The 25,970-nt window shown below is 47.1% G+C and overlaps 1 protein-coding gene and 1 pseudogene across 2 annotated transcripts in view; both read right to left on the bottom strand.

The window, feature by feature from the left end:
* Positions 1–313: 313 nt before the first annotated feature.
* SCTR (secretin receptor) overlaps positions 314–25,970 on the bottom strand; it is a 70,230-nt gene continuing 44,573 nt past the window's right edge. For both annotated transcript variants that reach the window (XM_019715494.3, XM_019715493.3), the window contains 9 exons: positions 24,053–24,150; positions 22,647–22,779; positions 20,352–20,505; positions 11,768–11,828; positions 10,549–10,618; positions 7,997–8,088; positions 6,178–6,304; positions 1,510–1,551; positions 314–484 (listed from right to left, as the gene is read on the bottom strand). In XM_019715494.3, the coding sequence (XP_019571053.2) occupies positions 314–484; positions 1,510–1,551; positions 6,178–6,304; positions 7,997–8,088; positions 10,549–10,618; positions 11,768–11,828; positions 20,352–20,505; positions 22,647–22,779; positions 24,053–24,150 (948 nt within the window). The remainder of the gene's footprint in view (positions 485–1,509; positions 1,552–6,177; positions 6,305–7,996; positions 8,089–10,548; positions 10,619–11,767; positions 11,829–20,351; positions 20,506–22,646; positions 22,780–24,052; positions 24,151–25,970) is intronic.
* Positions 14,928–18,016, bottom strand: LOC109436718 (eukaryotic translation initiation factor 3 subunit L-like; annotated as a pseudogene).

Raw genomic sequence — 25,970 nt, 5'->3', positions numbered from 1 at the left:
AAAAGACTGACAGATACTGAGACCAAATCTCATCCCAGCTACCATTCATTTCCCTGCTCCCTGCTGGGACCCCTGAACTGCTCTTCCCAGGAGAACACAACAGACCCAAATCCCAGGCCTCCACCCCCCCACCCCCCGTGGAGCCCCAAATCCCATCTGTTCAGTTCTGAGGAATTCTCACTGCACCCCCAACCCGAAGGCCTGGAGGACAGGAGAACATATGGTGTCTGCCGGGAAGACAGACTGTCCTGCAGCAGTGTCCTGCCCTCATAGGACCTGGCGTGGCCTCTGTCTGTGGCCCTGCTCCAGCCTCTCAGATGACACTGGCCCTGCAGGTGCCCCGGTTTGGCTCCGAGGGGCTGACAGTGGTGCCGTGGGTGAGGCCGCTGGTGCCGTTGCTGAAGGAGGAGCTGAGGGCCACGGGGCGCAGTGGGAGCTCGTGGAGGTGCCACTGCCGCCACTTCTTCTGAACTTCCAGCTGCACCTGGCCCCAGAAATCAGCCATTAGTCCAGGAGAGAACATAAAGGACCAGTACCCAGAGTCCTGCTCACTCCCCTGGGGCCTCGGCCCCGGCCCTGCCGCTCTTGCCTAGTGGTCATGCTTTCCCCTCTCCTGCTGGCCACTCAGATTGACCACTTCCAGCCTGATGTCCAGTGGGAATTGAGAGCCCTCCTCTGGGCATAAATCACCTGCAATCTCAGTACTGTCGGGGAAAAGGGGCTTGTGGTGGTTTCACAAACTGCAGAATTTTAACGTCTACATTGTCACCCGGGACAACCGCACACATTGCCAGAAAGCCACCTTAGGTCAGAACTTATCTGGGGGCCAGGGAGCTGCTGTTGGTGAATTTCCCTCACAATCCCCAGCGCTAGCTGCAAAACCTTTGCGGTTAAGCTTAAGGCCTGATTTCTGGAAATCGTCAGGCGTTCTCATTCACCATCCATATGTGTGGTGAACCAGATAGATGGTCAGCAGTCTCAGAAAGGCTTTACTTGTGTGCCATGCCATGTTCAACTAATGACTGCCCAGCTTCTGTGTGCCAGGAACCTCGTGTTCTGGCCCAAATGCTCAGGGCAGTGGCAGAGGCCTCAAGGTAAGTGTGCAGACCCTCAGAGTCAATGCTCATTTGGGGTTCTCTGAGGGCTGAGTTGGCAGACATGTCATCTGAGTCACTCATTTTACAGGTGAGAAAACAGGCCCAGAGAAGGGCAGTGACCCAGACCACCTGTCCTGATCAGCAGCAGAGCAGTCAGGAACCTGGGTTCTGGTTGGGGCGCCCGCACTTTCCTGCATTTCCTGCACTTCCCAAGGATAAGAATCACCCGGAGCGCTTGTTAGAAAACATTTAGCTCTCCATGTGGTTCTGTTGCTCCCTTGAAGTGAGCTCAGACTCCTAGAAGATGCCGAAGCCGAAGCCGAGAGGCCCCAGCCTCTCCTACCCACTCCCCCGCTCCCACCCCCTTCCCAGGTGGCTAGGGAGCCCCTCCAGGCAACCTGAGCACACTCACCTCCCCGTTGAGGAAGCAGTAGAGGACGGCCACCACCAGGCCCTGCCAGGGAGCAGAGGGAGCAGGGGTTAGTGCAGGTGCTCCAGCTCCAGCCTCCCTCACCCCCAGTCCTTTAATCGTCAGGTGCAGCCTCACTCCACCACCACAGGAAGAGTTGCAGAGCCTTCCCACACCTCGGGGGATTAGGGCTACCTCTTCTGGGCCCCCACAGTGTCCCTGGCTGTGCTGGCATCGACTGGCACAGACAGCTCCTCAGGGGCAGGGACAGGGTCCCAATCACATGTTCCCAGCGTCTAGCAGTGACACCATACGTGGTGTCAGTAACATTAAAGTTACGGCTGCTAACAGTCGTGGGAAAGGCAAGTCGCCTAAATTAGTAAGGTGGGTCCATTGGGAGAAGCAGGGAGTCGTGAGACCTAAAGGCAGCCCACCCCAGGAGGAGGGGTTGGGGCCAGCCCATGTACGTGAGCCCCTGGACCCTAAGGGCTCATTTTCAAGATAAGCTGGAAGTCTGGAGATGTTTAGACATGGACAGCTATTCATGTTGAAAAACAAGTGGGAACGTTTGGTCAGAACAAAGCTTATATGCAGGTCCTGACCTCTCTGCTCATCAGACAGGTGACTGCATTTCCCTGGTCAGGGGCCTCGGTGCTACATCGCTTTGTGTTCCTGGCATGGTGGGGATCTGTGCCCATCAGGACCCTCCTGGTATCTCACAGGTATCTCCTGTTTTCTGCATGGTGCCCTCTGGGATCCTGGCATGGATCTCTGCCAGGGTAGGGATTACAATCTGGGATGCAGTATTTGAGCCTTAAGAGGCCTGCCCGGAACCCTGAGCTGTGAGCAGGGTCTCTGCAGTGCTGTACCCCACTCACCCTCAGGGACTCTCCTTGGGCCAGCCCTTCCTTACAGGCCCTACCCTCAGGCTTCCCCAGCTGCTGAGCGCCTTAGCCCTGAGGCCTGGTGGCCACAGCTTGGACCGTAGGTGGCCTAACCCTCTTCCTTAGTCCCATTCAGGCCTGCCCTTAACTTATTACCTTGGAAAGGACCCCAAAGAGCAATGAGCCGGCCTGTCTATGGTGGGCTTAATATGTATGACTGCTCAGGGGTATTGGCATTTAACAAGACTCAGTGACAAAACTAGAAGAATTGGCTTTAGAATTTCAGACCTCAATAACTGCTGCCTAGAATGGGGACAGTTTGGGGGTAGTGGTTTCCAAATGTTGCTGCATGTTAGAATCACCCGGAAGCTTTGCCCAGGTTGCACTCGGTACCCCAAACATGAATGTCTCAGGATGGGAGCATCAGCAGATTTGAGAGATCCCTAGATGGTTCCAACAGTCATCACTTCTTAGGGAACCCTGTCAGAGGGTGTAAAAGGCAGGCTTTGAAATAAAATGGCCAAATTGAAGTATAGCTTGGCCTGCATAGCTGTGGGTTTCTGGGTTCCAGGGGCTTCGTTTAATCCTTACCAAAGCCCTAGGCGATAGGTACGAGGATCCCCTTCACAGGTGAGGGGTTTAGGCAGGACTGGAGCTGTGTCTGCTTGGCCCAGAGCTGCCAGCCACGGTTGTTGCCTGTCTCACTGGGCCCAGCATTGCCTGGGCCTCAAGGATCCAGGAACACATTTGCACTGTTCAGGGGAGGGCAGGAGCCCCAAGTGTGGGATAGTTAGATGTGCCCCAGGTATATATAGGACAGGCCTCACACAGCTGGCAACTTTAAGAAACCCTACAGTGTTTATACAATCATTAAAAAATGAAGTATTTAAAGAACTTCAATGACGTGGAAAAATATTAATGATGGGCATGATAGGGAATTAAACACGCAGGATACGCATACAAAGCCACACATGCTCCCAATTACATGTGCGTGTGGGTACATCTGTGTGTCTTCCTGGATAGAAAAGAGACTTAGAAGTAAATACACCAGCATCTTAACAGTTATTTCTGGATTTTGAGAGTGGATGAAGTTTTCTCTTAACTTTGCCTTATTTTCCAAATTTCCTTCAATAAGCAAGTGTTTCTATAACCAGAAAGACCTAATACACTTTAGTTTTTTAAAAATATCTGCAGTGGTAACGGAATGTGGCTCTGTGTGTGTTCTTCATGAAGCCTGTCTTAGGAATACTGAAATATTTACATGTGAAAGAAAATTATGTCTTGATTGGCTTAAAATGGTGGCCGATGGGATGGAGATGAAACAGGAGAGGCCGCTGGGAATGGCTACTCGGGTTTACTATACCATTTGCTTTTGTATGTGAGAGAAATTTTCCATAATACAAATTTTAAATATATATATAATATAAATGTGTAACAGAAAAAGATATATTTGTCTCTGAACAAATGTTCTCATTAAAAAAAACACCTCAGGCCGGCCCGGTGGCTCAGGCGGTTAGAGCTCCGTGCTCCTAACTCCGAAGGCTGCTGGTTCGATTCCCACATGGGCCAGTGGGCTCTCAACCACAAGGTTGCCAGTTCAACTCCTCGAGTCCCACAAGGGATGGTGGGCAGCGCCCCCTGCAACTAAAATTGAACACGGCACCTTGAGCTGAGCTGCCACTGAGCTCCCAGATGGCTCAGTTGGTTGGAGCTTGTCCTCTCAACCACAAGGTTGCCGGTTCGACTCCCGCAAGGGATGGTGGGCTGTGCCCCCTGCAACTAGCAACGGCAACTGGACCTGGAGCTGAGCTGCGCCCTCCACAACTAAGACTGAAAGAACAACAACTTGAAGCTGAACAGAACCCTCCACAACTAAGATTGAAAGGACAACAATTTGACCATTGTTCCCCAATAAAGTCCTGTTCCCCTTCCCCAATAAAATCTTTAAAAAAAAAAAAACCTCAATGATCCTTTTTTTGGTAAACATTTCTGTGGAAACATTAGGAAAGTGCTTTTGGTTTTCTCTCAACAAGCCTCTCCCCAGAGAGAAGCCAAATGGCCTTCGCTTGGGTAGCCCACAGCCCCAACCCCAAGCCGCTGCTCCAGGGGGCAGGAAGTCCTCAGCCACGCAGGGAGGCAGACCTGGGTCTCCATGGTCTCAGAGAGATCACTACCCACTTTTTCAGCTGGGTCAAAGCCTTCTGCCCATCTGGACCTGGAACCCCCAGCTGCTAAAAAGGCCACAGTGAGCCCAGCCACCCCACACATTGCAAGAGCACTGGGCATGAAAACTTCCTGGCCCAGTGAAAAAGAATCAAGGATTGCACAAGAAGCTGGGTTCTCGGGAGGTCTGGGGCGCTGCGGGGGGGGGGCTCTGGGCAGAAGAGAGGCTCAGAGGAGGGCAGAGGGGACAGCCCTGGGGTGGAGTCTGAAGGCATGGGTTAGAGCAAGATTTGAGTCCACTCAATACAGTGTTCCCAAGGGATGTGTCCTCCCTGGAACCTGAGAGTGAGAATGACCCTGGCCACGCCCACCCTGAACAGAACTCTGGGAGTGAGGTTGGCTCTGAGCCCCCACCCTGAGGCCAAGGCCAGCCTGGTGAGGAGGACTCTGCGAGATGCTCAACCTTGTTGAGGGCAGGCTGGCTCCTTTAGGAAATCACACTGGGAAAAATTTCTCTCAGACCCCAAAGCCTGTAATCACTAGTCTTTCCTGGGAACCAGCTTGTTTTCATCTATGGATACTGTAAATCTTGAAACAGATTGTGCTTCTGTCTTTGCTTTGGCTACTGGGAAGCTCTAAATCAAATTTATGACCTACATCTCCTACCTTTATAGGACTTTAACAAATTTGCTTCTGTGTATGAACACTTTTGACTTTATTTTCTTTTTTCACTGATCCCTCATCTACTTATTTTTTGTCCTCTGTATATTTTTCCTAAAAGCGACATCACTTTATTTTCTTGGAAGGAGACAGCTCTGAGTAAATAAATAACCTTGTGAAGTTTGGGATTCATGTTAAGAGTCCATTCTGTCTAAACATCTTTACTATTTTATGTTAACCTCACAACATCTTGTTGAATAAGTAGGTGAGTGACTTTTCCCCTCACTTTTTTTCTTTTCTTTTAAGTTGGTTTTCATTTTTAATAAGTTGTATATGCACATAGTTTCAAAGAGTCAAATGATTCTTGACCACACACACACACACACACACACACACACACACACACACACACACACACAGCAGCAGCAGCAGCCTCCTGACACCCGCCACCCCCATTTCCTGTTCCTTAGAGGCAACTATTTGGAACTTTCTTAACTGATTGTAAATAACATGCTGATGCTGCTACTTCTGGATTTTTCAGTTTGGGGCATTTTTATGGACTTCCCAGTACGAACATGAGGATATTATTCTTTCAAACACCCTCCCATCCCACCTGCACCCACAATGCTCATTTTCCTGCCCCGCTTTTTGATGGCTCAGCCGTGGCCCTGTTAAGAGCTGTACAATATAGCGTCTAGGCTTACTTTTCCCTTTTGTTTTCCCTGGAGTCAGTCTCTCTCTCCTTAGTTTTAGCTCCTACCCCCATCTGTCTGGTGGTGACCCTCAGGGTAAAGTCCAGCCCCTGCTTCTCTTGGGTCTCTGCCAAGTGAGGCATCCGCCTTCTCCAACTGCACTGTGGACTCTTCCAGGACCATGTGGCTTGCTCTCTTTCTGGCCTCCGTGTTTCTCTAAGGAAAGAGAGAACTCCTCCTTCTACCTTAAAGTCACAGTCCCTGAAACTCACCTGGAATGAGCCAAGGGCCAATTCGAAAAACAGCTGGATCTCCATGGCATCGTCTGGACAGAAGGCGAAGATGATATAGTGGACTCCAAAGAGAGGGATCAGCAGGAGGGTGGATTTGGCCAGACGCCTGGGAACAGAGATGCTGGTCTCCCACCCGCTCCACTAGCCGGGGGCTCATGGCTTCGCACACCCCATCTTTTGCCCAATTGCAAAAGGCTTTGCAGCAGTGTCCCCAAACTTTTTTGTTTTTACTTTTTATTTCAGAAAATTCCCACGTACCCATCACCCAGATACATCATTTACCAACCCATGGCCGGTCCCTAAACTTTCTGATCACGTACCCCCTACTAGTAAAAAATATCTGAATATGGACCCACCCCAGTAACTGTTTATAAATTATGTGCATATATGACTGCCACTCTAGGTCTAACATATTATCAGCAAAGACAGCATTCTTATTTGTTTTAATAATAAGTAAGGAGATATTCTTTCATTTTCTTCCCAGGTTAGCATTGCCAAATTTAGCAAATAATAATACAGGATGCCCAGTTTAATTTGCATTTCAGATAAACAATGTTTTGTGGGGTTTTTTTGGTGTAAGTATTAAAAAACTATACATTGTTTATGAAAAATTCAAATTGAACTGGGCATCCTGTATTTTATCTGGCAACTTTATCCTGGATGCCCAGCCCAACCCTAACTTGACGCCCACTGCCCTAAAGACATCCTGGGGATTCTGCCACCAAGTAACCCAGGCTGCTGCCAGTTTCTCACAACTCTGAATTGTGGAGAAGTCCTCTGTCGAACACCGATTTGTTTTTAATATCTGTTATGGGCTGAATTGTGTCCCCACTCAAATTAGCATGTTGAAGCTCTAACCTGTAAGACCTCAGAATGTGACTACCGTGTTTCCCCGAATATAAGACCTAGCCGGCCAATCAGCTCTAATGTGTCTTTTGGAGCAAAAATTAATATAAGACCCAGTCTTATTCTACTATAATATAAGACCAGGTCTTTAATATAATATGATATGATGTGAGATAATGTAATACCGGGTCTTATATTAATTTTTGCTCCAAAAGACACATTAGAGCAGATTGTCTGGCTAGGTCTTATTTTTGGGGAAACACGGTATATTTGCAGAGAGGGCCAATAAAGAGGTGGTGAAGTTAAAGTTATTAGGGTGGGGCCTTAGACCAATCAACTGGTGGGAGAAGACACCCACCAGGGATGCACACACAGAGAAAAGGCCACGTGAGGAGAAGTCCGTCTACAAGCCAAGCGCAGAGGCCTCGTGAGAAAACAATCCTGCCGATACCTTGATCTTGGACTTCCAGACTCCAGAACTGCGAGCAAATTAATGTCTCTTGTTTAAGACACCTAGTCTGGTATTTTGTTACGGCAGCCCTGGTGAACTCATACAGCATCTCTCTTTAACATCTTAAACGTTTAAAGTATTTTTGGATCACATATCTCTTTGAAAATCTGATGAAAGCTAAGGTCATTCTCCCCTGAAAAATACACATACCTACACAAATTTGTCTGACTTTGGGTCCCTGAGGTCCATTGCTGACTCCCTAGCCTTGCCCCAAGGATCCTGCTGAGGTGTCTTGTGGCTCCACCCCCAGCAGAGTGTCTCAGATTTCACGATGGACCCGTTTCCCCTTCCCCCCCATTTACACTGTAAACTCCTTGGAACTAGGTCAAGGTTTTCCCTTCTCCTCCATTTCCAATGGTGTCTAGCACCAGTTGGGTAAACAGTAGGTGCTCAGTAAATGTGTGCTGACCGAGTGTGTTTAGGTCTTTGCTTTTCACTTACTTATAATGGTTTGCTTCATTTCCTCTTGTTTCTTGGGTTCTAAGTTTTCTCATCAGGATTCTTAGAATGTTTATAAAAAGGATGAAATTAATCTGTAAAACACAAGGCAGACGGGAGGCTATAGGGAACTTGCAATCCATGTCCCTGGACCTGAGGGCAGAGAAGGAAGGCACTGCAAACCACACCCAGGATACACCCAAGATGGCACATCAGTGCTTCCCCACCCCACCCCCACCCCTCGTCCTGGTGGAACAAACTGTCTGGAGGCCAGGGAAGCACAGCACCCGTCCTAGCCCTGGGCTGCAGGACCTGTAACTTGGCTCACCTGCAGCAGGATTACTCACCCTTGGAGTGTGTTGGAACCCCCTGGGGATCTTGTTAAAATGCAGGTCTGGGTGGGCCTGAGGTTCTGCATTTCTAACCAGCTCCAGGGAATGCCCAGCTCCAGGATGGTCCTTGGACTACACTTTGAGTAGCAAGGCTTTACAGAGAGGTTTAGGGCGCAGATTGCTGGGTGCCCTCCCCACAGTGGTTACAGGTCAGTAAACCTGGGGTGGGGAATTTGCATTTGCAACAAGCTCCCAGGTGATGCTGAAGCTGCTGGTCTAGAGCACACAGTTCAAGAAGGGCTTCAGAGCCTTATAGACTCACTGGGCAACTCAACCAGCAGCTCCAGGAAGTCATCCTTGATTACCTGCCTTTCCTAATCCACTGCAGTTAGGAATGATGTCACTGTGTAAAAACCCTTGACATATTTGAAAGGGGCAAATACATGCATCTGTCAAACTTGTGTGTTTGTCCACTTATCTGCCAATTCCATCATTTCCTAAAGGACAGGAATGGAGTCTCCTTATTTCTTTTGGTGCCCCCTCCCCCAACCCCAGTGCCCGAACCTTAGGAAGTCGCCCACATGGCAGCACCTCTCCTCCTCTCTTCCCAGCTGGCTTCAGCACCATTTACAGAAGCAAGGATTAGTGGAATCGCCCAGCTGGGAGCCTTCATTGTTCATATAAATAGCCTGGGGCCTGGGGACACTGGCCAAAAGACACAGGATTACTGGCCTGTTTAGAACTCCTAGTCCAGTCAGTGTTGCTGCTTCTGGAACACAGCTTCTCAGCGTGCTATGTATCTTGCTCTGAGCTGGTTGTGCATGGGGTAAACTAATAAAGACTTTTTAGTTTTATCTTATATTTTATCTTTTGTCTTACAGTTGTATTTAGTTTAATAGGGAGCCTTTGAAGGTGAAAGAAAAAAACTCTTAGGATCCCAAGAATGAATCTTAAATGATGGAATTCTAGGCCCCGTGACAGGCTGGTAAGGAGATATTTTGCATCAGGAGTGCCCACTCAACGTCCCTCAATCACGACAGACCACAGTACCATGACAGCAGCCTGGACATTGGAGCTGGTTGTCCCTCAGCTGGGGCTTTCCTGAGCTGGGCTGTCAGAGTCTCAGAATTACAGTAAGGAAACTGGCTTCAATGAGAAAAATATCCTACAGTGGGAATATTATGCAGCGATAGCACATTGTTTGGTCAAATAACTTCAAATGACACAGGGCAGCTCACATCTATTGCTAAGTGAAAAACAAACAAACTAGGATACAAAACCATATTAAGCATTTCCAAAAAAAAAAGAATGTGTGCTCAAAGGCAGATAGGGAAAAAAAGCACACGTGTATTTACAATGTGTATCTAGGTGCTAAATGGTGATTTATGGTTGATTTAATTCCACTTTTTATAAATACATTTTATATCTCCCAATTTTTGTTTTTTCATGAATTCTCGTAGTTTTGAGTCAGGAAAAGGAGAAGAAAGCGGTGATGTGATGGCCACCTCCTCCCGACTGGCCCCAGGAGGGGCATGCTGCCCAGTCCCGTGCCCTCTTCCCACTCCAGCAAGGCCATGGATGGCACTTTCTGTCAACTTATCCTGCAGCCTTGGCATCCCTCTGAGCCCTGTGCACAGCTGAGGGCTGATTCTGTCCACGAGACAACCCCACTGTATCCCCCATGTATCTTTCTTCCTCTGCCCCCCTTTTCTTATCCATACCCTCAGGCAGAAGCACCTGGAAACGTAAAGCTAAGACATGTGCCCAGGCCCAAGACCACAGCCTCACTCAGCTCTCCCGAGCCATACCTATCCCCTCCCTCCATGATCCCAGCTCAGTGATTCTGTGCAATTTAACAAGAGGATGCCTAAAAAATGATCAAGACCCAAAGATCTAAACCAATGAAGGTAGATTTGAGGCCAGCGTGAAGCCAACCAGTTTAGGGCAAGGAGCTCTGCTCACATTTCGGTGGCTCCTCATGGAAAAGAGCGAGTCATGTAAGCTCTTGCCTTCTTCCTGCCCCTTCCCCCACTCCCATCCCCCATTCTCCAGTGGGTGGAGCTTCCAGCTCCCCTTGCTGCTGGCCAGCCTCTGGAAGCTCTGAGGTTTATTCCTCCCAAACCTGGAGGGAGGGGCGCTAGCCCTGTCTCCTCTGCCCTGATAGGCCAGTCACTGTCCAGTCTCTCTCACTGGAGCCCAGCTCAGGGAAGGACGGACACTTACCAGGATGGACAGGATCACAGGCCCTCGAATGACCCACCAGACAGATGCATTGGCGTTGATGTCCCAGCACCTGTGGAGGGACAGTAGGCATTGTTAGGAGTGGGGAGCTGGGCTGACCAGAAAAGATTCATTCCCTGAGGTGCCCTCCTATGAAGGACCCATGCTTGTGGTTCTGAACGTTGTGGCTGTGTGCTAGGCACCATTAGAATGGACTCCCTCCTGCTGGGAGCTCTGCTGGGGCCCAGGGAGCAGCGCCCTGTCTCCACGCATGTCCCGTGAGCATCGGGTGGGTGGAACCTGGTAGCCGAAAGATCCCAGATCTCAAAGCTAGCAAAGTGCCAAACTCAAGTGCCAACAGCGGCCAGGCAGCTGATGTGACGGAGAGAAGTGGCTGGGTGACTGACACGTGATCTCAGGACCCCAGGGCCATGAGGTGAGGGTGGTACTCCGCAAGCTGGAGAGCATGTGCCTAGTCTAAGGCAAACAACTCTTCTCGTGCTGATTTTTGCCACAAGAGAAAACGGGAAATACGGCAGAACTTTTCATTATTTTCTGGAGAAGCTGAAAAATCCAGATTTTTTTTTTAAGTGAATTCACCCAGTTTAAAAAATTATTTTGAAACAATGATTTGGGGCCGATTTTGAGTGTAAGCCTCATCGACCTAGTCCATTTCCTGGCCTGGTTGTGTCTTATGCAAATATTCTGCCTCCTGCTCTGTCACACTGCCTCACTTCCTCCCTGGTTTCTTTCAAGCTTTCTTTCTGAGTGCCTACTTCCAGAAGGCCCCTGAGCTCACCTGTCCATGGTGCTTCACATCTCTAGAGAACAGGATTAGATCTATTTGTCCCCAGCAGGAGTTGTTGAGGATGCAGACGCCACCCTCCAGGCCTGACTCTGCAGGACTCTGTAACACCCAGGTGTAGGGAGGAGCAGAGGAAAGGCTCTTAGAGCTTCCTCTCTGGGTTTCGCAGCTCTTGCCTGGCACCTGACCTAACCAGTGCTGCTAGGGCAGGCAAGAAGGGAGAGAGGCCTGGGAGGGAGCAGGTGCACTGCCCCTCTGCAAACTCACACCCCGAGAGAGCGGGGCACTCAGCCACCTGGCACAGACAGAGAACTCTCCCGTGGCCTCTCCTAGACAGCGCCAAAGCAGTGTCTGCCCTGTTTGAAGAACTGGACAATATAAAATACACTCTTGTTACCTCTCCTTCCAACAGCTTACCCAACATCTTCCACAAAGTGTCTGGTGATAGCCCACGAAGCAACGAAAATAGCTGGGGAACCTGAGGATTAAAAAGAAAGAAAGGCGCAGAAGAGAGAGGACTCAATTTTTAATACAATCAGGTACCCCAGCCTAGGTCAAGACAAGCAGGTACCCCAGTCCAGGTAGGGAGCAGGAGCCATGGGAACCCCCTTTTAAATAAAGCATGTGTAGCCTCGTGCTTCCAAAGTGCCAGGGGTGTCCTGGGAACTGAGGCAGGATCAGATGGCTCCTGAAGGCCACTAGGGGTTTGGGGTCTCCTAGGAGCCCGCGTGAGACTCTGGGGGACCTCTGCAGAGGAGGGAGGGGATGAAGTGATGTCTACACTTGTGCTGTCCAGCACAGTGGCCACTGGCCACACATGTCTATTGTACATGATATGTGGCTGGTCCCAACGGAGATGTGCTGTAAGTGCAAGACACATGCCAGATTTGGAAGATATTTGCAAATAAAAGAATGCAAAATATGTTATTAACAATTTCTATATTAATGATATGTTGAAATGATACTATTTTGGTTATATTGGGTTAAAGAAAACATATGATTGAAATTAAGTTCTTCTGTTTCTTTTTACTGTGTTTACCGTGGCGACTAGAAAATTGAAGTTACAGGTGTGGCTCAGATTCTATTTCTAAAGGACATGCTTGTCTATATGGTGAATGATAAAAGAGCCCCAACCCTGGGCTGCTCAGTTTTCAGATCTCTAGCAGCCAGCTTTCGACCCTTGCTGCAGTGTCTACTCTCCACTCTAGGAAGGAGATTAAAGGATTCTTCTCAAACAGCCCCAGACAAAGGCCTATACATAGCAATGCCGGGGATGCCCCAACACAGCGGCCACTTACCAGCCCAGTCTCCCTTGAGACACATGCCCCACACACAGGGCCTTCAGTCACTCTGAAGTGACAGGCTTAAATGCAACAGTCAAGGCCACTGACACCTGAGGAAAGCTGACGACGTAAAAGACGAGGAGCAAAACAATCAGGAAAAGGAACTCAGAGGAAACAGACCATACAGGCTGCAGGAGGAGCTTGAACAAAACAACTCTAAGGAATATCATCGGAGAGATAAAAGATTACATTTGCAAGACACAAACAGGATGCTGGAAACAGGGAGCATTTAGAGAACCAGGAAGAGGACTTAGACGTTTAATATAAGATAAGCAAGATAAAAAAAATTCCATAGATGGGTTGGAAGATAATAACTAGGAGTCACCCACAAAGCAGGACACAAAGAGTGGAATGAAAAGTAGAAAGAAAGAATGGGAAAACTAGAGGTCAATTCCAGGATGTGCACTATCTGATTAAAAGTTTCAGAAAGAGGAAAATAACCAGAAGGCGGGGAGGGGGGAGAAATGATCAAATAGATAATGTAAGAATATTGTCCAAGAAAAGAAGGATGTGAGTTTCCAAATGAAAGGGCTACCAGAGGTCAGCAAAAAGGATGAAAACAGACTTGCTTGGGGACACATCGCTATGACATTTTAAAACACAGGGTGGGAGGCCGGTTGGCTCAGTTGGCTAGAGCGTGGTGCTGATAACACCAGGTTGCCGGTTCGATCCCCACATGGGCCACTGTGAGCTGTGCCCTCCATAAAAAAAAATAAAATAAAGTGAAATAAAACACAGTGGACAGAGAGAACACCCTGCAGTTTATACATAGAGAGAGTAAAAAGGCTCTAGAAACAGAATTACATAGCCTGTCCCATAATACCAGATGCCAAAACAGAAAATTCTGGGGTAAAATGATTTTTCAACCTAATTGCTATGTCTAGCAAAACTGCAAATTAGGTGTGAAAATTGAACAAAAGTATTTTCAGATATGCAATGCAAAAAATGTATCTTCCAAGCACTGTTTGTTCGATAACGGAAGATGAGCTGCAACACTAGGGAGTAAGCCAAAGACAGAGAGACAAGAAATAAAGGAATAGGATTTGTGGAAGAAAAGGAAATTCTCAGCATGAAGATGAAGGGAGTTGAGCAAGTCTAGAGAACAGCCGGACCAAACAGAACAGGAAGGCAGAAGGCTCTACAAAGAACACCGGTGAAGTTAAAAAGAAACAGCAATCCAAAACGGAGTCACTTTTGCTATGGCCTATCAAGACTTAATTTCAAACCTAATTGCAGTTTCAGCCTCTCTCAGGAGTTGGGTTTTAAACCAGTCAGCCTGGAATTCCCTGGTCAGTGAGGTAATCTGATAAGACCCCCTGCCTTCCCCTAAGGGAAGGTGAACTTGCCTGAAATAATCCGTTCTTTTAACTTTCTTGCCCACCCTCTTTCTGCCTATAAAACCTTCCATTTTGAATAACTTAATAAAGCCAATTAGATCTTCAAATTTACTCCATCGAATTTTGTTCTTTAACAGTAAGTATATTTGGTTGCATAGTATGCCCCTGGAATTCATGTCTCCCCAAAACCTTAGAATGTGACCTTATTTGGAAATAGGGTCTTTGCAGGTGCAATTAAAATGAAGTCATACTTATAGGAATGCCAGTCCTATTGGGACCTAATCCAATATGACTGGCATCCTTATAAGAAGGCCAAGAAAAACAGAGAGGAGACATAGAGGGACAAAAGCTATGTAAAGATAGAGGCAGAAATTGGGGTGATGCAGCTATAAGCCAAAGCACCCCAAGGATTGCCAACAATCACTAGAAGCTAGGAGAGAGGCATGGAATATATTGTCCCTGAGAGATCACAGAAGGAACCAACTCGGTAGAAACCTTGGTTTTGAACTTCTGGCCTCCAGAATTGAGAGAATAAATATCTGCTGTTGTAAGCCAACACGTTTGTGGCAATTTGTTACAACAGCCCTAGGAAACTAATATAGCAGGAAAAAACCAAACAAACAAATAGCAACTAATAGATGTGTTGTGTTGGATGATTTGGAAAATAACACTGGAGAGTTTTTCGGTTTTGTTGGAGAATTTGGGAGAACTAATGACAGCAACATAAAACAAATAAGTAAAGTTTAAATGATTCCATGAAAAATAAAAGGTTAAATATTGGAAAATCACTGTGCATCACTTGGCTCATTAATAAACAATATTTACATAGTGATAATGCTTGAACATGATTTAACCAAAAACTGTGAAAAACTCTAATGGGAGGAAGGAGGTGGTGGATGAAGAATTTTATATCCTTATTTTCCATCATCAGGAGTCAACAAATAATGCCACAAATGGATAAATCAAGAAATAGTAGAACACTGTTTAGAAACATTAGAGTACATTTTAGGAGGAACAACTATAGAGTTGAAGGGCACGACCTCTGGGGAGCAGAAGTGGGGACAGGAGACTTTTTTTTTTTCCCAAAGAAGACCCTTTACTGAGACCTATTTAAAACACTTTATCCTTGATTCAAATAAACTTTATCAATTGACTGACTGAAGACTGAGCGAGGTAAAGGCCTCACAGTGGCAAAAACACTCCCCATCACCAATGACATCAAACTAGATTCTAACTAATGCGAGTGTGAATGTACTCAGGGTCTCTGTCCCATCTTCTTCAGTGTTTGATTGAGCACCTCAAACGTGTGAATCTGCCGGATGAAGAAATGCCCATAGCGCCTGGCAATGTTGGTGTCTGCAAGGCGGATCATGTCCTTATCGATGCAGAAGTCCACCTCAGAGGCAGACTGGAATTCGCCGTCCAGGGCGGAGATGCCGCTGGTCCACACCAGGTTCTTCATTTTGTGTTTGAAGACAAGGAGCTGGATCCAGAACTCCTGCTCTGTGAGGTCCAGGAAGCCGGCCAGCTTGGCCACGGGCACGGTGGTGCAGACCTTGAGGAAGCTGCAGATGGTCGACAGCTAGGCCTGCTGCGGGACCTCATCAGAAAACACCTTGAACAAGAAGCGCTGCAAAGAAGGGCTCCAAGCGGTAGCTGGGGTGCACATTGTCATAGCCGGGCGCTACAGGAGACAGGAATTTAGGGCAGCAAGAGCTGCACAGTTCCTCGTAGACCTGTGGGTCGCCCTTCTGCATGCACAGCATCTTGTCCCCCTACTTCTCCTGCAGCTGCAGGTGGATGCTCTCCTAGGTCCCCATGGGGTACGTGGTGAGGGCGATGGACAGCAGCGCGTGCATCTGCTCGTTCTGCTTGTTAATCATCTCATACTTGTAGGTGGTCCTCTGGAACATGCTCTCGGTCCTCTGGATGTACAGCAGGATGTTGGCAAAGACCCAGAAGGCATGTTGGTAGTGATGCATCATTAAATGTGCAAAACCAACATAGCAGTATGTGGTGACCTGGCACTCGGGTACACGGGAGTACATGCTCTTCTTGTTCAGTTTGATATTCTCCAGCACCTTGATGGCCTGGTAGTAATCTCCCAACAAAGAGTGCAAACACAGAAGCCCCAGCAGGCTGAAGTGGCCAAGCATCTTGTACAGATAGTGCCGTCCATACGCCCCAGCCACACTCTCGGGGCCACCTCTGCTTGTGCACACCTCCAGCCGCCGGTGGATGTTGGACTTGTCTACCAGAGAGTGAAGGACATTGAGGACACTGAATGTTCCCGATTTTGGGATAGGAACGAAGGAAGTCAATCTCCTCTTCTTGGCGGTCTTACAGCGGTACAGGCTAAATGACGGAAACTGACAGATGAACTCACTCACCGACAACATCCCAGAGCCACTGGCTGGGCAGTTCAAGGGGAGCAGGACCATCAGCATTAGATGTAGTTCAAGAGATTGCAGTAGTTGTAATAGGATTCAAACCTCTGCTCCAAGGAAGGTCCCCCCCTGACTTTGGCATAGTTGTGTCTACAGTACAATTCTTTGTACAAAATCAGGAAGACAGCATCATTACCAACCTGTGGAGCGATGGCTTCAGCCTCAGGCCAAGGTATATTCTTGAAGAATCTTTCTGTCAGCTTCATCCAGCTGTTCTCATAAATGTCCTGGATCTCATATACTTTCTGGTCAGTGACATCACTGGAGACTCAACTGGCCTGCAGCTCATACACCTTCTGATCAATCAAATCTGACACAGTTTTGTGGAAATACTGGATGGAGTCTTTGATCACTTTGGGGGTCACCCGATAGGCCTGCTGTTCATACTGATGCTCATAGGCCAGACCCTGCTCGGGACCTCCTGTGTGCATATCATAGTCACCCAGGTAAAAAATAACAATTAAAAAAAATTCCTTGCCTCAAGTTTGGGGGCTCTGGGTAAAAAACATGGATTCTGAGGGGTACCTGTTCATTGTCCGCCATCTTTAACAGAGAGTTGGTGGAAAAGTGAAAAATCGATCATAGTGTGAGTCAGGGCTCTCAGTGTGGTCCCTGGACCAGCAATATCAGGGTCACTTGGGGCCTTGTTAGAAATGCAGACTCTCGGGCTCTACCCCTGGCCCATTCACTCAGAGACTCTGGGGGTTGGCCCAGCCAACTGGGTTTGACATTGTGAGGGAGGAAGAAATTGTAGTCTACCTTTCTTTGTTCTTCTGGCTGGTCTAATAATCAAATCAACTTGAGTCAGATTAATAAGAGAAAATACCAAAATTAATTACATACTTTACAGAAACCCCACACACATGAGAGAGTCAGAGACACTACATACGTGAGAGGTTCAGAGACAGAAAGGGAAAACGAGGTATGCATAACATTTTGAGCTGGGAATGAGGTAAGGTTTCTTGAGGCTTCAAGGGGAGGAAGGTCTTTTGCAGGATGATAAGAAGAGCAGGTGTTCGGTAATTAGAAGTTTACCCCACCCTATAGACAGGTCAGAAAAAGTTATTTCTGATAATAACTCTTATTATGGGCAAGTCCCCAAAGTTAAATTCTTTAAGGGAGAGGTAAAAATTTCTTGTGAGCCCACAGGGTCTCGACTGCCTTAAGCTTAAAATAATCCACATGCCAAAGTGGCACATCTTAGGGACACCTCTTATGAATCCCTTCAACACACCCTCCACGTTATTCTGATGCCGGCTCCAGCTGGGGAACCACCAGCTGAAGTTCACTGGTGAGTGGGAGCTCGGTCATCCCCATGAAAGCCCTTTTCTGGGCCCAGACGGACACCCCAGCCACCTTGTAAAAGCTTTGGATAAGTATTAAAAACCTTAAGAGTATTCATTCCTTTTGATCCAGTGATCCCAATTCTAGGATTTTATGTTACACCTACAATAAGCTCTGCCTATAAAAGCTTTCATCACTATGTTATTCATAATAGCGAAAAATTAGAAACAGCTTAAATATCTAAATAATAGGTATTTGTTTAACTGCATCCACAGAGTAATTAAAAATGTTTATGGAAAAGTTGAAAGAACCCAGAGCATGTTTGTGTGTTAATAGAAAGAAGCAAGATACAAAATTCTCCATATAGAATGACCACAACTAAGTGGGGAAAACTGTGAGTAGGAAAAAGAAGTCTGGACAGCAACCCCAGAAAATGTTCAATAGATGGGACTAGAGTAATTTTTTTTCTACTTAAAAAAAATTTTTTTTGCAAAGTTTTACGGTGGACACAATAGTTAAGCAACCTATCTCTGTGGAAACAAGTTAAGTACAAACTGAGGAGGGGCCATTGCTTTTGCAGGAGAAAGGCTTCTCCCAGTTGGAGACCTTTAGACTTTCCTGAGCCCCTTCATAGTCTCTCTGCGGCTGTGTAGGCCAAGAGGCCCAGAGGACAGGAATGCGCTGTTTCATGTGTTGTTCTCTCCCTAGGTCTGCATGTAGTAGACGCTTAATAAATATTTGCGAAAGAGAGGAAGGTTGTCCTTATCTCATTTAAACATCCTAAAATCCTGTGACAGAGATATCACAATGCAATTTTGTCTCCCCACTAGATGACAAACCCTTCAAGTGATGGAACTGGTTTTTTTTTCGTCATCCTTATAAACCCCTCTGAGTACAAAGAAGTGCCTGAAGAAAGTTGAATAAATTATGACCCTGATATATGTGATAAAAGTGTCCAAGTTCATATAGTGAAATCTTGGCAGATGTGGGAGTCAAGGCTCAGTGAGTTGGTCTCCAAGCTGGGTGATATTTGGCAGAGGCAGCTGCATACGGCAAGTCCCTGGTCCCCTGGCACTCTGGGACTACTGGCCTTTGCAGAGCTCCAGAAATCTGCAAAGCGCTGCAGCAACTGCTGGCCTAGGGTCATGTGCTAATCAGGCTGCCCAAGGTCAGAAGCAGGAAGGCTCAGTGAGGTTGCCAGATCAGGTGACTTCCCTGAAGGTCTGATGAGGAGATAGGGCCCTTACACATAGGATTTAGACAAGCAGAAGAAGAGTGGAGGGCATTCCTGACAGGGGCGCTTCTTAACGAAAAGCACCAAGAAGAAAGTATTAGGGTGGTGCAAAAATAATTGCGGTTTTTGCAATGATTTTTAACCTTTTGAACCACAATGATTTTTGCACCAACCTAATACATGAAGCCAATGGCTGGTACACATTTCTATCCCTGTAAGCCTGACTCACCCCCAGGAACCTGGCCGTCTGCGCAGAACGCAGTGGGTGACTTACATATGTCTGCCTATTAAATGAACAATTGATGAATGGACACATGGATGGATGAATAAACGGATGTTTGCTCCTTGTGGGAGAGGAGGTAAGGGACTTTGGAAGGAAGCCTTGGTTTGAATCCTGTATCTGCCTTGTCTATAGTGTGAGCTGACTATATTATGTCAAATCTCTGAGCCAAGGTAATTCTGAGGAGGTTCTGAAGGTTGTTGTGATGATTAAATAATGCATGTAAAGTGCTGAGCTCAATGTCTGGCACCTAGTAAGAGCTCAGGAAACAGGAGCTGATATTATTCTCATTGGCCAGAAAGGAAAAGGGAAAGAGATATAATGGGGCCTGCAGTTGGATGTGTTGCTACTATTTCCCCTGCTTCCTAGAAACTGAATCCTGATTTCTTTTGGGAAGCCATGTGGTTTGAGTAGCTTCAGCCAGTCGGTGTATCCCATTCCCTCAGGCCTCTGTGATTGGTTCAAGGAGGTGTACGAGACTTAAGTTGGTCCAATGAGAGTGAAGCTCAGATTATTTGCTGGGACACAGCCTGTCTCCCATTGGATATACCAAGAAAGCCAGCAGCCCAGAAGCCGCTGGCAAGTACACTGGGAGCACCAGCAGGAGGCAAAAGAGAAGGACAGAAAGAAACATTGAGCTGCTGGATTCGGCCTCCTCTGAAGTTGGCAATCCCTGGACTTTGCAGTTATATGAAGCAGTTAATTTCTTTTATGTTTAAAGCCCATCTAAGCTAGATTTCCTGATACCTACAGTCAAAAGCACCCTAACTAATCCAGAAAGGAAGCAAAAACGAAGACATATACATGGAATGTCTAAGGAGGATGAGGCAACAAATGTTGGGTGGTATTGAATTATAAAAGGCTTTGGACACCAGAAATTAGGGCTAAATGTTAGCTATTATTTCCCATTTGACAGATAAATAAACTGAGGCCAGATAGTTAAACATCAAGTAACTTCCTAAGATTACACAAGCTAACTAACTTTAAGTGTGGGGCTTTAAGTAGAAACTAAATCCTTTGGACTTGGCGCCCTCTCCCACATACCACTCAGCCACCATCCCCATGGAGAAACATACCCCATCCGAAGGCAACGCACCCCTGCAGGCACTTCCTTTCTGAGAAGAAGGAGATGACGAGGAGTGTGTGAAGGTAGAGGCCTTCCACCAGCAGCCAGGCGTAGTTGGCCATGATGCAGTACTGGAAGAAGACCATGACCAGCTTACAGCCCACCTGGACAAAGAGAGGCAGGTGAGCCCCAGGATGGGGGACTGCGGGCTTCCCTCTGGTGGCCAGCCCCAAAGGAAGTGGCAGGGTGTGGTAGGGGTCAGGGGCTAGGCCATAGAGTGAGACTTTGGGGCTCATGGCCATCCCCTGTGGTCTTCCACTATCAGGAGACTAGATCCACAGAGTTCTCTGGAAAGTGGAAGTCCACAGGCCAGCCGGCTCAGTCAAGATGGTTAATGGGTCATAGCCGAAGCAGGAACTGCATTCAAATTCAGGAACTGTCTGCCAGTTGTAAAATTGTGTCAGATGCCCAACACCCAACTCCCTCATTTTTCAGATGAGGAAAATGAGGCCTAGAGAAGAGACGGGATACCTGAGCAAAGAGTGAAAATGCTTTCCAGGCTCAGTCTCCTGGAAATAGATGAAGAAGGGACATACTAACTATGTTAGAAGGCAACACTGATTATAGCAAAAATGGCCAATGACCGGTACACTGCATGTTTCCTGGAGAACTTTATGCCTGATGAGGATGCCACAGTGTTGGCCTTGCGGGATGCGGTGACTCTTACACCAGGCATGTCCCTTGCAGGAATCCCTGGAAGCTATGCCTGAGAGATTGTGGGGCGTCTACACCAGCACAGCTCCCATACTTGCGCCATGAGGGTCCTCTTTCCTTTCACTGAGCTGTCCCCTGGGGAAAGGACAGCTCCTGGGATGGCCTGAGGGCTGCTGCATGGACAACTATAAGGTCAATCCACAGAAGAGGAGTGCCCACTGCTGCCCTCTGGTCAGCTGTGGTTCCCACCCTCTGGCCTCCCGGAGACTCTGATTCCAGGCATGGTCCATGGTTGGCTTGCAAGTCTGATGTTAATAGAATCCGAGAAGGTCCCTACTGGACTTCTCCACCTCTGGTCATGATGGGGTGGGGCCTGAAATTCAGTCTCCTGACTGCCAGTCTGGTAGGTTATTTTATCCTGGAGATCTCCCTGAGAGTCATGGGCCCTACTTCAGGGACCTCTCAGTTTGATTCAGAACACACACACACACACACACACACACACACACACACACACACACACACACCAAAAAAGCTATAAACAACACAAACTTAATAGATCTGTAAAGAATTACAGATGTGAGCGGTGGAAAGTGGCAGACAGGATGGCTGAACCGATGTCAATTTCCAATCCTCTCCCTCACTTGCCTTTGCTTTTGTAGACTATGATAGTAAAAAAACTCAATCTTCCAGCTTCCTTTGCAGTTAGATGTGTTGTCATGACCCAGTTCTCCCTCATGAGAGGTAGGTAGGAATCTTAGGGAGGGCGTTCTTTCCCAAATGAAAAGGCAAAGTCTCCCATAGAGAAAAAAATGTTTAACCTTCGACTTTGCTGCTTCTTGTCTGGAATGTGGGTGTGAGGCCTGGAGTTGAAGCAGCCATATTGCAAACATGTGGTATAAAGCATGGGATCAAGAATGGCAGAGCAGAAAAAGAGGGAACATGACTGTGTCCGTCATGGAGTCATGGAGCCACTGTGCCACCTCTGGATTGCCCATCTGTGGACAGCTTATGTGGGAAACAACGCCCATCTGTTTAAGCCACTCATGTGCAGTTTTCTGTTATGTGCACGAAAAAGGATTTCCAACTGACACAAAGTAATATTGCAATGAATTAAGACTCATCTGAGCATTCAGAAGGAAGAAAAGGGTTAGATTTTTAAAAATGTGATTGTTTTACTACAGCGCTGTGTGTGCAGACATAAAGGTATATGCTCATCCTTTTCTTTCTATAACCAACCACAACCCTCTCTAGACTTGGTCATCTGTCTACAGCTGGGGTTTGTCGAGAGTAAGGAAGAGCCTTGCTATGTATCGAAACCCCAGAGTGGCTAATCCACTCCTGGACACTGGGAGTTGAGCAGCAGCCCCCGCGGGCTTCCCAACAAACTGATATCGCATATGCCCCAGACTTTGCATGTGGGGACATGGGACCCTCCCTGAACCTCCTGGCCCAGCCTCAGTACTTGCTCCTTTACCCAAGGTATTGAGTGCAGCCTCAGTAGGGACTTCAGGGAAAGACACACTCCCCACAGTTAGGGCAGGGTAGACACGCAGGCCTAACTACAGCCTGGGGCACGCAGGCACGTTACCCTGTGGGTATCACACTGGAAGCCGTCGTCTGAGGAGAAGAGTACAGCATCCTTGATGAAGATGGATAGGGCACGCAGGATGAAGGACACAAACAGGTGCATGTGGATGTAGTTTCGGGTGCAGTGGAGCCTCCTGGAGCGAGAGAAAGCAGAGCCATTGGGGCCAGAGATGGAAGGGGCTAGGGCTCAGCCACGCCAGCCCCTCCCCCAATGAACAGGGGAAACCCAGGCCCTGGACATCAGCTCTTTCCAGGTGATACATCTATCTAAATCTCTCTGTTAGCAGAACCTAATGAGAATCCACGCCCCCAGGTGCCCAGTCCACTCTGTCTTATGGTATAATTGAAAAAAAAAAGTATAGGGCAACATTATATTCTGACCTACTACCATCTCCATCTTCCAGAATTGTTAGAGTGATGGGGGTGCCAGAGGAAGGCAACTAGACTGGGAGTGGGCAAGCAACATAGAAAATACACAGTCTGCAGGGAGAAATCAGATCCAGGCTCTGCAACTTATTAGTTACAGCACCCTGAGCAAGCCTCTCCACCCCTCAGAGCCTGGGTTCCTCCTTTGCTATAGTGGACAGAAGTCTGTTACTTGCTCCTATTCTTCAGGTACCACAACCAGGCTTTCCTATGGGGAACCTGTTCCAGCTCTAGGCTGGTTTGACGCCATCCTTCTACCCTCATGACACACCTGACCAATCAGAGCTCTCCATCCCTGGCCACAGTGATTGGCTCAGCATTGGACATGTGACCCAAGCCAGGCCTATGAGAATGCCCCCAGGACATTCATTGCAACTAATGGGGAAGAGACTTTCTTTGTCCTGATGCTGCTGATCTGGTAGAATGCACCCCTGCAGCTACTAGCGTCTGTCTCTATCCCCTCTGCAGAAAGCCTATCTGAGGATGAGGCCACTGCGGGCAGAGAAATAAAGGGAGACAGACCTCGTTCTGCTGATAACTTTGAGCACCTAGATCCGGCCATGGCTAAAGTCAGATGCCCTTGAACTTGTCAGTTACGTGGGTTAGGTCATCTTTGCTTTCCTAAGCTGTTTGAAGGTGGATTTCTGTTTCTTGCAACAAAGAGTCTGGCTAACACACCTGTACAATGGGGGTAATGATACCTATCTCACAGCATTGTGTGAAAATTAGAAACAACACATGTAAAGCAGTAAGTTCTTTGTAATGCTCAGTAAATGTTGAATGCATAAAAGAATGAACAAGGTCACAGGACCTTCACAGGAAATTCAGTCACAGGAACTTTTGTCACAGGTAAGCTTTAGACGAAAGGGTAACAAAGTGGTCCACCCAGACCTTCCTCCTCTGGCCTGAGAAGTTAAAAAATATGCAAAGTCTGTGTGGTGGGAAAGCTGGGAAGATGGAGAGCTGGCAGCATATTCTCACCGGAAAGCACAGAGGATGCTGAGAGCAACCAGGAGCATCACCAGGGAGGAGCTATAGCCCACGGTGTACATGACCTTCAGCTTCAGGAGGTACTTGTGCTGTAGGAAGAGGCATGTGTCAGTCCCACGTGCCCCCCTAGCTGGCTCTGCCCTTTTCTGCCTCAGAGTACCTGCTTCAGGCTGCTTGAACCCCTTCCACTGGGAATGCTATGCTGGTCACACCCTAAGGACACCAATTCATGGACTTGTAATATCTGGGCTTTGGAAAAGACCATCTGATGCCAATTCAAACCTCTATCCCATGTATAAGGCCTGTACAGCGCCCTGAATTCAAGGCTTCACTTGAATACTTCTGGGAACAAGGAAGTCATTTAGTATACAACAGTGCAAAATATTGGATAATTTTTTTCTCGTGTGAAGCTAAAATCTGTTACCTTTAAAATTACACTTATTGGTCCTTTTTTTTTCTGGAGCCACTTAAACTGAATTTGTCTTGCACCTCAGGCCTGTCTTTATTTTAACAATAAACTTTGCATTTTAGAACAGTTTGAGACTTACATAAAAGTTACAAAGATCTTACAGAGAGGCCTATGATTTTTTAAAACAGCTATTCCACCCATACGTCCCTCACTTATCTTCTCAGCATTAAACATTCCCTGTGTCCTTCATTTCTTTCCACAATCCTTCACCATTTTGCTCAATTAATACGCCCCAGTTTGTCAATGTCCTTCTTAAATAAGACACCCAGAATTGGATAGCTGAAAAGCTCCAGATATCCTCTGACCAAGAAGAATTAGAATGGGACCATCACCTCCCCTAATCTACACACTGCACTCCTATTAATGCAGCCAAGCAGGCATTTACTTGTTCAGCAGCCACGTCACACTACTGGTTCATCTTTGATTTTAAAAGATCTCAACGGAATAAAATAATGTGACATATAGAGATAAAGGTGAAAACCTGCATTTAGGTTCAAAAAATAAATTGTATAACAGTCTCAACATGAATCAAGAAAATAAAAATTAAAACAATAATGCTACACCATTTTTTATCAACCAGATTAACAGATATTTCAAACTAATAGTATTCTATGCAGGTTGAGGGTATAGTGAAATAAAAATTGGTTTAATCTCTGGAAAGTAACATGTATCAAGAATATTTAAAATAGGATTCCTTTTGACCTCCTTTTTACCTCTAGGAATTAATTCTAAGAAATAATCAGGGGCCAGCCCGGTGGCTCAGGTGGTTGGAGCACCGTGCTCCTAACACCCAGGTCACGGGTTTGATTCCCACATGGGCCAGTGAGCTGCGCCATCTACAGCTAAGATTGTGAACAACGGCTCTCCCTGGAGCTGGGCTGCCGTGTGCTTTCATGAGCCGCAAGCAGCCAGCGTGAGTGGTCGGCAGCTAGCGAGAGAGGCCGTGAGCTGCCTTGAATAGCCAACCAAAGGCTGGCAACCGACTGCCTCAGCCGGGGGGAGCGCAAGGCTCCTAATACCAGCATGGGCCAGGGAGCTGTGCCCTACACACCTAGACTAAGAAACAACGGCTTGAACCGGAGTGGGGGGAGGTGGAAGAAGGGGGAAAAAAAAGAAATAATCAGAAATATGGAATGGAAGCATATTTATATATAAAGATGTTTATCACAGAACTATGTGATGAAAAACACTTGTCCAACAATAGAAAAAGAGTTAACTAAATTATTTTAAATCCAAACCATTTTAATGTTATGTTACCATTAAAATGCTGCTTACCAAGAGTTTTAAAAGCTGTCAGGACATGCTAAGAATGTCATGTTAAGTGAAAAGGCAGAATACAATTTTCACATGTACAGGGTGATTACCACTATAGGTAAAAAAAAGTGTTAGGTTGAACTATATGAAATTGCCTTTATTTGTAGATCAAAAATGATTGAATAC

This window comes from Rhinolophus sinicus, chromosome 17 (genome assembly GCF_057876585.1).
Source record: "Rhinolophus sinicus isolate RSI-liver-muscle chromosome 17, RSI-T2T, whole genome shotgun sequence".
Taxonomy (NCBI): Eukaryota; Metazoa; Chordata; class Mammalia; order Chiroptera; family Rhinolophidae; genus Rhinolophus; species Rhinolophus sinicus.
This window is presented reverse-complemented; position numbering and strand designations above follow the sequence as displayed.